At 40.6% G+C, this 11,215-nt stretch overlaps 2 protein-coding genes across 6 annotated transcripts; both read right to left on the bottom strand.

Moving 5' to 3' along the window:
- Positions 1 to 1,558: 1,558 nt before the first annotated feature.
- Positions 1,559 to 5,968, bottom strand: ran (RAN, member RAS oncogene family). 4 transcript variants are annotated; one of them, XM_075481500.1, is made up of 7 exons: positions 5,907 to 5,968; positions 4,948 to 5,005; positions 4,731 to 4,815; positions 3,328 to 3,453; positions 3,052 to 3,239; positions 2,755 to 2,925; positions 1,559 to 2,606 (listed from the first exon to the last, which is right to left on the bottom strand). In XM_075481500.1, the coding sequence occupies exons 2-7, from the start codon at positions 4,990 to 4,992 to the stop codon at positions 2,562 to 2,564; spliced, it is 660 nt and encodes a 219-aa protein (XP_075337615.1). In that variant the 5' UTR covers positions 4,993 to 5,005; positions 5,907 to 5,968; the 3' UTR covers positions 1,559 to 2,561. The 4 variants fall into 4 exon arrangements, with proteins under 4 accessions (XP_075337615.1, XP_075337618.1, XP_075337619.1 ...); XM_075481503.1 differs by lacking the exon at positions 5,907 to 5,968 and adding an exon at positions 5,814 to 5,887; XM_075481504.1 differs by lacking the exon at positions 5,907 to 5,968 and adding an exon at positions 5,660 to 5,699.
- Positions 5,969 to 6,486: 518 nt separating this feature from the next.
- On the bottom strand, positions 6,487 to 10,716 carry ndufs8b (NADH:ubiquinone oxidoreductase core subunit S8b). 2 transcript variants are annotated; one of them, XM_075481499.1, is made up of 7 exons: positions 10,658 to 10,716; positions 9,924 to 9,972; positions 9,773 to 9,844; positions 9,600 to 9,689; positions 8,908 to 9,080; positions 7,118 to 7,246; positions 6,487 to 6,991 (listed from the first exon to the last, which is right to left on the bottom strand). In XM_075481499.1, exons 2-7 carry the CDS (start codon positions 9,970 to 9,972, stop codon positions 6,860 to 6,862), a joined length of 645 nt encoding a protein of 214 aa, XP_075337614.1. In that variant the 5' UTR covers positions 10,658 to 10,716; the 3' UTR covers positions 6,487 to 6,859. The 2 variants fall into 2 exon arrangements, with proteins under 2 accessions (XP_075337614.1, XP_075337613.1); XM_075481498.1 differs by lacking the exon at positions 10,658 to 10,716 and having other exon boundaries at positions 9,924 to 10,469.
- Positions 10,717 to 11,215: the final 499 nt, after the last annotated feature.

Below are 11,215 nucleotides of genomic sequence, written 5' to 3'. Positions count from 1 at the left end.
AAGCTGCCATTAAATAAAATGTATTTATTGGATATATGTGTTCCTCATGTAGTTGTGGGAACATGGAGCTGTGGAACATAGGGCCTAAATTTGAATAATTTCTTAGAAATGTGGGAACATGGAGCAGCAGGAATATGCTGTGGGACCATTGGGCCTAAAAATGAATAAAAAATTCTTAGCAATGTGGGACCAATGGGCCATGGGAACATAGAGCTGACCCCTTAGATTGCTTACATACCAACATTGGTAGTCTTTAATTGTGTTGGACAAATTAAGATATTGACCTTATAAAGCAAGCCAATGGGCTGACAAAAAAAAAAAAAGATTAAAAATTCTATTTGCTTTTTGTATTAATTTCATGCAATGAGAAGTATGTCCTAAATTTGTGCTGTTAGCGCTATCAGCTGCCAAAATGTCTGAAAATTGCCCCGTACAACTTGTGTTGCTCCTCTGCACTTGAATTCAAATCAAAACGTGCCCACAGCGAAGCTTTGTTGTTTGGCTTCGCAGATAAATCCGTGACCTTAATGTTGATGGCTGCGCAGGATGTTCAGCCAGTTGAATATTAGGAGCTAAGCACCTTGAGATAAAACAGCTGGTGATATCAAACCAGAGCTGAGGAAGAGGGCACGTGTTGCAGAAAGCTACAGTGATGGAAATATGTCATCCCCGTCAGTCTCATCCAGCTTTTTCCTGTGCAGGTGAATGGAAACGATGGCAATAACGGACTGAAATGTTTCCCTATTAACCTAAAAAGTTAATTATATATATATATGGTGGGACTGAAGGAAAAGGGATTTAGGTCCCTGGGATTTGTTGTCTGAAAACCACAGACGACCAACAGTTTCCCTTATTGCAGTTTCACTAGGTATTTGTTTTTGAAAGGCAACCGCTGTATTTTAAGGAATCAATTCATAATAACCGTCACATTTATTATATTTAGATCTACTATCCAAAGACTACAGTGTAGCTACAACACAATAAAGTAAGATTGCATTTTCAACATTTAGGGATACTGTGTCAGATGTGGTGAAAGTTTTTTTTTTTTTTTTTTCAGTTTTGGTGTGTGCTGATAATCCTCCTTTTGTGATTTATTACTTTCATCTCCCCTGACCTGCCAGAGGTGTGGTTCAAACGGTGTCACCTTCAGTAGCTATAAACACTCTCTTCCTCAACCTCACCCAGCATAAATACTAAAGAGAACATCAAGCTTTTCACTTCCCTCTCCAGTCGTTTGTGTTTCGCTTGCATTCAGCACATGGAGTAAGAAATATTAATCAGAAACGGTCTGAACTTGTGCAGCACTCGGCCCTATGCGGAGGACGGCTGACCTGCGTAGCTGCCTACAGATGCCACACATCACAATACATGTGCACAGGAAACCTATTACGTAATCCTGCAGGGCACGTTCACGGCGCTCCTGACACCTAGTGGTTGACGGTCCACTTAACGCCATGTGAGCTACATGAATTTCTCTTACATCGGATACCGGACTGGTCTAATGTAGAGAAGCCCCTTATCCACTCGGGGGGGAGAAAAATGCATTGGACATTGTAACTCATTTTGGATACCAACTGTATTTTCGCAGAAGCTCACAATATATAATCAATAAAAGAGCATAATGGCAGGCATGTACCTGCAAATATCTGGAACATGACAACTTAGAAGTCAACCTAGGGCCAGCAAACAAGTTTCAACAGTAACGATGAAAATAAGTCTATTGCGCAACAAATTTAAAATATGGAAGCCGGTGAACTGTATACGGTCATTTTACAAGAACAGACAAGTTTCAAACCAGTTCATGCCTGAAGGTAAAATCGGCAACTGCTGTAAAAATAGACGCATGTTTCAAGACCTGGCAACTTCCTGCCGTACGAAACTTGGAAAGCAGTCTCTCAACTATATATTTTGTATGCAGACGAGTGAAAAGGTGAGTAGATCCAAATTACAGAACACTTTATTTGCTCATCAACATGTCAAGACCCGGCACAAAGCAGCAACTGGAATTTGTCATGGGCATCCCCTCTTAACATCATAATTAATGAGGAACCTGAATATACCAATAATTTCATTAACTTTTTATTCCTATCATGAGAAGTTAAATAAAAAGGAAAAAAAAGAAAAAGAGGAAATTATCAAATCCCTTTCAGGACCATTTTGAACAAGCATCCTTGGAGTTTTACACACCATCAAAAAAAAAAAAAAAAAGGTAAACTAACAAGCACGTTGTGTATTGATGATGTTTTTATTCAAAGTTTAGTCCCCTTAGTGCTTCCAGTACACCATACAACAGCATTATGTGAGCTGGGTGTATGCAGTGGAGGGTGCTTGACGTAGAGAGTAGCATGTTGCCATGCCAACAACAACACTGGGGGTTGGGTGTGTCATACAGTGAAATTAGAACCACGACTTTTGCACCAAGTTTTTTTCTTCTTAGTTTTAAAACAAAAAAATTCAAAAATAAAAAAATCTGAAAAGGGATTTTACAGTAAAGGGGCAAAACTCAGACAATTTCCTGTCCACAACTGGGAAAGGGAGGGGTGGGGAGCACAGGTAACAGGTTAGAGGTCATCTTCTTCGTCTGGGAGTGCCGTTTGTGATGCAACCTGGAAGGTGGAAGACAAAAATCATTTACCAACCTCATGTAAACAGCCACCTTTATTGAGTTTTGCTTTTATACTCTTGGATAAAGAAGCTGCTAGATTTCAACTCCCAACATACTGAAACAGAGTCAACCTGCACACTAATACTTACTTGAAGCTCTTCCTCATATTTAGCGGCCAGGCTGGGGTCCATTTGGACCTCTGGGGGAGCGAGGGCGGGCATTGCCACAAACTCCAGGTTGGGGTCACCGATCAACTTCCTTGCTAACCACAGGAAAGGCTTCTCAAAGTTGTAGTTACTTTTGGCAGAAATGTCGTAGTACTGGAGGAAGAACAACCATAAAAACAATATCTGAGAACAAATCAACACTGTAAAGTAGTGCTTTCTACGATTCATAAAAATAGTAACATGAAAGAGCAAAATCTGATGAGTGAAAACAGTTATTACCTGCAGGTTCTTCTTGCGGTGAAAGACAATGCTCTTAGCTTTGACTTTTCTGTCTTTGATGTCTACCTTGTTGCCACAAAGGACAATGGGAATGTTCTCACACACACGGACCAGGTCACGATGCCAGTTGGGCACGTTCTTGTAGGTGACTCGAGAAGTGACGTCAAACATGATGATGGCACACTGAGCTGTTGGGGAAGCAAGCATGTTTAGTCAATTATTCCGTTAATGGAGCGTGCAATTAAATGTCCGACTGGATAAAGATGGGAGGAGGACCTTGAATATAATATCCATCTCTAAGGCCACCAAACTTCTCCTGACCGGCTGTGTCCCACACATTATACTTGATGGGTCCTCTGTTGGTGTGGAACATCAGTGGGTGCACTTCTACTCCCAGAGTAGCTGAAATTGAAGACAAAATATACAAGAAACAGTGATGAAAGGCCATTGTTTTACAAAAAGGCCAGGCAAAACAAACCCCGATACACTTGTATACCCTGTATTGAGGATCCTAAATCATCTCAAAAGTAGACTAACATTTAAAACATATCTAATAGTTCATTAAGGTCTCACAGCTCATGTTTAAGCTCAGACAGCATATGGTTTTTATATGGGCTGGCAGGTAAAGACGTTCAACTAAATACCGTTTCCTCAACAGAAAACGCCATCCCTTGAAGTCTACAATGTATTAGTGTTTATAATGGACCTAAATTATATCGAAATTAAACTGTAAACACGCATTTTATGTTTGCTAAAGAGCTACTAGAAGATTGGAGCGTTTGTAACCATGGTGGTTCATAATAAAGCTACACCAAAACAAAGACCTGATTAAAAAGTAAAACCTTTGTATATTTTCAGCCCTAATGCATCCTGGTTAACTCATTGTGTCCATGAAAACAAGAAACAACACAGCCATTAAAACAAAAAAAGATAAATTTCCCGAGAGGGACCATCTTTGCTAGACTTAAACGTGAAGCCAAGTTGAACAAATTGATCCGTTTGTACAGAATAAACAACTCCAGGCCATCTTTACATTTATTTCCAAATATTTTGGTTGCAGATGGCCCAATTTCATACAGTTGCAGGTCAGAGATGTAGGCTGTGACATGCAGGCAGCCTGCATATAATGCATTAACTTGCACATCATATTAGTGTGAGGGGCAACAGCTGGGTGAGTATCCAAAATGTCATGTTTCCATGTTTTTCCTTGAAGTCAAGGAAAGTCAACTAAGGATGTAGCATTACCATGTGCAATTGCCCTACAAATTAAAACGATCATGAGATGCATCATTAAATATAAAGGTGTCAACAATATGTTGTAAATTTACAGACAAATTTGGTGTTGTATACCAAATAAAAGTGAACTAAAAATTCATAATTGTGACATTCAGTTCTGTAACCAAGTTACAATAATAGATTGAAATAAGGTGCAGATATTACACACTAAATGGTAGGATAGCTTGCAAGTAGCTGTACAGCTCGACAACCAAGCAGATACTGTTCATATAGCAGGAACAGGTGAATTGTGTGCATTGCTGTTATACTTCAATAACTGCATATGCAACCTTTAAAACACTATTAGGAACCCTGAAATTAGCATCAGGCTTGATCTTTGTGAAGCAACCTTAAACTCATTGTCAAGAGAAGTATCCCTCACATCTTTTCAAGGAGCAACTCACCTACATACTTCTTCTCAAACTCTCCTGTAATGTGCCTTTTCACAAAAGTCGTCTTTCCTGTGCCTCCGTCTCCTACCAACACAAGCTGCGAGGAAGAGATCACAATTAGTCGAGACTGGTTTGTACTGGTTCATCACAATGACGGTTAGCTCTACAATTTTCATTTACTGGACAGATAAAAGAGGTACACAATTAGTATTACACAGCAAGAACTTACCTTGAAAACCGCCACCGGGACACATTGAGACATTGAATCTGCCATGGTTGCGACTTTTCTGAGTTAAAACAAAACAGGGCGGGATGGTTAGTTAGCACGCTTGGTTATCCTCCTGTTGGTAGAGTAAAGTTAGCCATGTTAGCAATGACCCGATTAAGCCTTAGGAGTAAAACGGTGCATCAACAGCCAGGATTCGGAATATTTTACGGCTTAGAAGGGTTTGTTATACTGCTACCTAATCAGACTGTTACACAAAGATCATATCTAGCACGTTCTACCACAACGTAACGGACCAACACGTTGACATGTAACGTTAATTACGTTGTCGTGTTAATGTTAAAAAGAAGAAAAAAAAACGCAGCTAACCTAATTTAAATATAAACAAGAAAAACTTGCCTCTCAAACTGTATTTCAACGCTGGCCGTTGCAAACTAGCTTACAAGCTAACAAGCTACTGTAGTTAGTTTAGTGCGCCATATGACGCGCGAGCGCACTTTTTCCTTGTTCGACTGGAACAATCGGACTGGAATAGCAGCTAATGTGTTCCATCCTGCGACAGAACAAGAAAGCACCCACCATAGCAACCCACCTGTAAGCGCACATTATTCGTTTAAAAAAAAACAAACAAACACAGAAAACACAGGTAAGTACCGGAATATGAGCGGGACTCAAGAACAAAGCAGTGAAATCAAGGATAGCTGCGCGTGCTAACCTGGTTGCTAGCGCGGCATGGAAGCCATTCTCTTCAACGTGCTAACGGCTAACTTAGCTGGGAGTTAGCACCAAAAAAAAAAACCAATAGCTTTATCCAGTTGCTCTTTGTTCACATGGCTATACCTGCAACGTCACATTGGACTAAAGCATACCTCAGAGTTTCCCGTTGTTTTAACAGATTTTCCGGACAAATACAAACTTGAAATTGAGAACGGCCGCAATGAGAGAGGAATGTAGAGACTCACCGGTGTCACTGCGAAGAGAGGAAAGAGTAAATGGCTGCGTTCGCGGGAGATTCAGCGTGGACTATGAGTCAGTTTCCGCCCTTATCACGTGATCTCTGCAGCGGTAAAAACGCTCTGTATAAACCGACCATGATTCAGCATCAATGTTTAGATAAACATGGTCCCATAGAATTTTACATCTATAATACGTGCAGGGATGTGGCACAGTTCACCCAGTAATAAAGTACAGTTTAAATCATGAATTCATGTTTATATTGGTCGAAACCAACAGACGGACCTGCGAGGACAACTGAAACGTCTGGGCTGAGTGGGACTTATTTAGGAATGCTTTTTTTGAGAACTTTCACGATAAGACCAATTATGATGACCAAATATTTAGACATGTACATCAACATATGTCCAGTGAACAGTCAGAAGGCAGACATAAAGAGCACCAAAACCAATTTCTGTTGTTTGTAATATGTTTTGAACCAGAGACTGCTTGAAAAATCTATTTAAAAACCAATCATCTTGTTGTCTGTTGTAACAATGAACCAGCAGAGCAGTTGCAGAGCAGTCTAACGCAAACGCAAACAGTAAGTTTAGTTTTTAACATGCTTTAATTTAGTATTCTACACAGTCAGTGAAACATTACACTCTCTCAAAAACATTCAGCCCGTACAATCTGACAAAGACATGCTTTAAAGTGTCACAGTGTCCTCAGACTGCGGGTAAAAACTGTGCAAGTCCAACACAAAAAAGGTCACTATCGTCCTTCTTTGAAACACAAGACAAACAATTTGTGCGTTTTTATATTTGCCCTGAGTTCTGTTGGCAGAACGTGTGGCTGCAAGGCTTCGCTGCTCAGTTTCAACTCACTGTTTTTTCTGCTACAAGCCATAACCTCTTTAATGCATATAAGCATGATATATCATTTTTAAGTATCTTTACAGGGAGTAGACAGATAGATCATTCTATCTGTATAGGTAGTCTGCTTGTATGTTGGCTGCTAACTCAGCCTCCCATCGGTCTCCATTGTTGAGCAGCTTTTCCTTGTTGTACAGCAGCTCCTCGTGGGTCTCTGTGGAGAACTCAAAGTTTGGACCCTGAGGGAGAGATCGAGAGGAAAGTGACGTTAATAAAGTAAATGGCGCGCAATTACCTTGTTTACAAAAAGTTCCTCTGACACAAAGCACAATACAAAAATCTAGCCGTTTGTATGTCTTTTCCACCTCAACAATGGCGTCGACGGGACAGGCTTCCTGGCAGAAACCACAGTAGATGCACTTGGTCATGTCGATGTCATAGCGGGTGGTTCTCCTGCTGCCATCAGCTCGACTTTCAGCCTCAATAGTAATGGCCTGCGCTCAACGGAGGGAGGAAAAACAAAGACAGAGTTCAGACGGGACGGGCAGAAAACAACTTTGGAACATTCACCGTAGGAGGTAAACTGCTTGTCTCGACATTTGTGCATGTTTTAAAAGGTGGACCCTGATTAAAACCATTAAAAGATCTAAAGACTCCATATTCTCTGTGTTTATGGTTTTCAAAAAGATTGTTAAAGCAACATTGCAGGACATCTCTGCATATATTCTTTGCTATATATTCTGGCAAAAAAAAAGTGAAAAATCCAAATATCTTGAGGGATCACCTTTAGCATTTACTGTGGCCATCTCGTTACGCTTATGCAATACTGATGATGAGAGAGCCAGACGCTGCTTTGCCTTATCCAGCTCATCCTCAAGACTGTCAGTGAGGTTAAGGTCTGATCTCTGGTGGCTAATCCAAGTGTGAAAGGTATGCCCTCAAGCTCCCTGAGCCTCTCTTTTTACAATTTGAGCCCAATTGTCATATTGGAATATGTCTGTACTGTCAGGGAACAACAAAAAAAAAAGTCTAGATGCAAAAAATTGGGCCTTCAGTATATTCAAGTGGTCAGCTGACCTCTTTTTTTTTGGGGCACATAATGTTCCTGAAAGGAGACCTGACCAACTGAAGCAACCCTAGATCTTAACTCTGCCCCCTCAAGCTTGTACTGTAGGCAGTAGTCATGATGGATGCAGCACTTCATCTGCAGTCTTCTTACCCTAAAGTGTCCATCACTCTGGAATACGGTAAATCTCGATTTATAAGATCGCATGACCTATTGGCCATTACTTCTGAGCCCAATCTTTATGCTCCGTAGCAAACTTAAGGTTTTCTTAAGCTACACACCAATGCAACTGTTAAGTCTTAATACCTTGAGTTTCCCACTCTGTGTGTGCGGAAAGTCTCTTAATTTCCCTGTTAAACATTGCCGTGAGTTCCGCTGCTGATTTGCAACGTTGGAACGTTTAAGTGATCTCTGATCTCAGGCATTCAAGCTTTTTTCTTCCAACTGCATTTGTTCCTCTAAGATGATGGTTCACCACTCATCCTCCAGATCTGAGCAATGCATTTAAAAGTCCTTAACGCAATTCAGTAGTTTCAGCAATCTCCTTAATTCTTTGGTTTCCTCGATGCAGACCAAAGAAACAAAGCAACATCGTTTCCACGACAACAGGACGTTTCTTCCAACCTGGTCGATTGACATTCCGACCTACTGATTTGAGCCCTCCAGAACTTCAAACTATCCACTTAAACGTTTTATTTCTCAGGCTCTGAAGAAAGTGGGGACATGAAATGAAAAAAATAATAATTGAGGTGAAATCCTCAGTTTTTGTCGAAATTTTCAGTTAATGTGTCTTGAAAATGCTGATGCAACGTGTGTGTCGCTCCAGGCTTAAGAGGTAAAACAATACCTTTGTTGCTCAGGGTCATTGTGGGTTAAGGAATGAGAGACTTACCTTGTTGCCAGTTGAATCAATGATTCTGATGGGTACTTTTCTGATGGGAGGCTCTTATTTCTCTTATTTATTGAGATAAATCCAGGTGGCAAATCTATTATTTTTTTCTTTTGACTATGTTATGTCATACAATAGAACCATATTTGGGATTTGACTCTATCTTTATGACAGGAAACATATGTGTGTGTTGTGTTCACCTGAGCAGGGCAGACAGCCTCACACAGCTTACAGGCAATGCAGCGCTCCTCCCCGTTGGGGTATCGGCGGAGGGCGTGCTCTCCACGGAAGCGTGGCGACAGAGGGCCCTTCTCAAATGGGTAGTTGATGGTGGCAGGTTCACGAAACAGGTAACTCATGGTCATCGCCAAACCTGCGAGGACGTGTTGCCAAAGAGTAAATAAAGGGCGAAAGAAAGAATCATGGGACAATAGTGGGGTCTCTGTAATATAACATTTTCCTCATGCACAAAATATTGAGAAACTAACACTAAATCAGTCCATCCGTGGTCCTGTCTGTGGCCTCATTCTGAAATTGTTATCATTTTCCTTAAAACAGCTGGGTGCTGCACTTTATTTTAGCAGGCTGGAAACTTGACTAGCTGCCCTCCATTGGATGAAGTCAAAACAAGCGAAGGGGCTCAGCTGTAAATCAATATAGACCAAATATAAGCAAGTGCTTCCGGAAAAAGACTTATTATGATGCAGGAACATGTCACCCAAAACTCGTAACTTACAAATCAGTTTTGCCTTGGTTATCATGTAAAATGCATGACTCTGAATCTGTTGGTTCTGTTCTGAGATAATAAGAAAAATGCAGGATATCACATGGCTTTAGCTGTAACTCTATGCATGAATCAGGCCATATGCACAGACATCACATTAAATCTGACCTCTAAAGAGCTCAGTCCAAAGGAGGGTTGTGGCAGCCCGGTCAGTGATGGATCTTAGGTCAGTCGGCAGCTCCTGGGCATTGACATATTCTGCCAGAGAAATAAAGACATAAGTATGTGAACAGAACGCTGTTAGATGCTTTCATTCTTCTGTATGTGGAAGCATCACTTACTATAGCCGTCTCTCTGCGCACTGACGCTGAATGTGCGCGTGACACACACACTAGAGCCAGATCCAAATGTGCCTGGAGAGACAAATGAGAGATATGAGCATGCATAATTCTGAGTATGAATATTATGTGTTGACTGCACGTGGCTCAGTACCTTGCTTTGAGTAGCAGTGAAGAAGACGCAGACTCAGTGCAGCAGACATCTGAGCAGGGAAAAAGACAAACAAGTTTCTCAAAGTGGCAACCCTGAAGTGCTCTACTTTAAAAGCAACGGAGGACTGTACGGATGAGAGGCTGCCGGTAGAGAACAGCCGTGCTTTAATCTGGCGCTCCAAATCCCCGTTATTACGTATACGATTTGCCACATTCAGGGGACGCCAGTAAAACGGAAGAACCGGAGCATCTTTGGTTTTCCCATTAATGTGCTTTATTTGATTGTTACCGTATTGGCTGACCATTATAAACTATGCAACAATTTCAAATAGAAAAGCTGAAGCTAAATGACAGAATGAGCTTTTTTTATTTAGTAAAACAAGAGTGGGTGTTGCTTACTTTTTGGTTTCCTACATGTGTTCTGTACGACCGCCATGAACGCATCTTTAAAATAACCATTAAAAAATTAGTAGGCTCTGTGACCAAAACGTTGCAATTTAGACCCTTAGTTGATTTATTTGGTTATATTACATTTCTTTCGTCAGATGACACGGGTTTGCAGTACCAAAATGTTGCCCCATATTAGCTAACATTTCTAACTAATAACTTCACTAACATTCAGTTCATTTAGGGCAATTTGGAAGGATTCAAACATAAAAGTAATTTACTCAAAATGGCTCGCATTTATCAAATCAAAAGTCCTCAACAAGCAATTCAACATTTGACGGTACTTACCCTGATGAACAATAAGTAGGTAACATACGCAGTTGTATTTATGCTGCATTCACAGCACCTCGTTAATTCCCCACTCAGTCTTAGCTGTGATATTGAAACACTACTGCGATCTTTGACATGTTACACTTTGTGCTGAATACCTTTGGCTTAGTATAGTTGCAGTATTTCCCTAAAACGTTCAAACGTAGCAAAGCTGTTTACCCACACAAGAGGATGCACTTGAAATAACATAATATTCATCATATATGTGTCATGTTTGATGAATCATATTTGACTATATCTTCCACAACTATTTATGGACTGTATTTAAAAAAAGAAGACATTATTACTCCATTCTGATTGTCAGACGGATGATTTATTGTTTAGGTGACAGATAAAGGCGGGCTGAGGGTGTGGATCAACAAGTGAGAAAATGAGCAAGAGAGAGACAGGAAGTTTGTCTTCCTCTTCCATCAGTGGAGGATCTCACACTTCACCTCTTCGGCGACCGACAGATCAAATATGAAGGAAATGTAAAAGGTATTGATATAGATATATATCTATATCATATGTATATAT

The sequence above is a fragment of the Odontesthes bonariensis genome, chromosome 13, assembly GCF_027942865.1.
Source record: "Odontesthes bonariensis isolate fOdoBon6 chromosome 13, fOdoBon6.hap1, whole genome shotgun sequence".
NCBI classification, from domain to species: domain Eukaryota; kingdom Metazoa; phylum Chordata; class Actinopteri; order Atheriniformes; family Atherinopsidae; genus Odontesthes; species Odontesthes bonariensis.
This window is presented reverse-complemented; position numbering and strand designations above follow the sequence as displayed.

Excerpts from the sequence above, each read along its gene's own strand:
- ran (XM_075481500.1), bottom strand. The coding sequence starts at position 4,992 with ATGGCAGATTCAATGTCTCAATGTGTCCCGGTGGCGGTTTTCAAG. Across the intron at positions 3,454-4,730 it reads GTTTGAGAAGAAGTATGTAG|CTACTCTGGGAGTAGAAGTG; the intron begins GTGAGTTGCTCC and ends CTTCAATTTCAG. Across the intron at positions 2,926-3,051 it reads ACCGCAAGAAGAACCTGCAG|TACTACGACATTTCTGCCAA; the intron begins GTAATAACTGTT and ends TTCTTCCTCCAG.
- ndufs8b (XM_075481498.1), bottom strand. The coding sequence starts at position 10,227 with ATGGTCAGCCAATACGGTAACAATCAAATAAAGCACATTAATGGGAAA. Across the intron at positions 9,845-9,923 it reads TCACTGCTACTCAAAGCAAG|GCACATTTGGATCTGGCTCT; the intron begins GTACTGAGCCAC and ends TTGTCTCTCCAG. Across the intron at positions 7,247-8,907 it reads AGGCTGTCTGCCCTGCTCAG|GCCATTACTATTGAGGCTGA; the intron begins GTGAACACAACA and ends CGTTGAGCGCAG.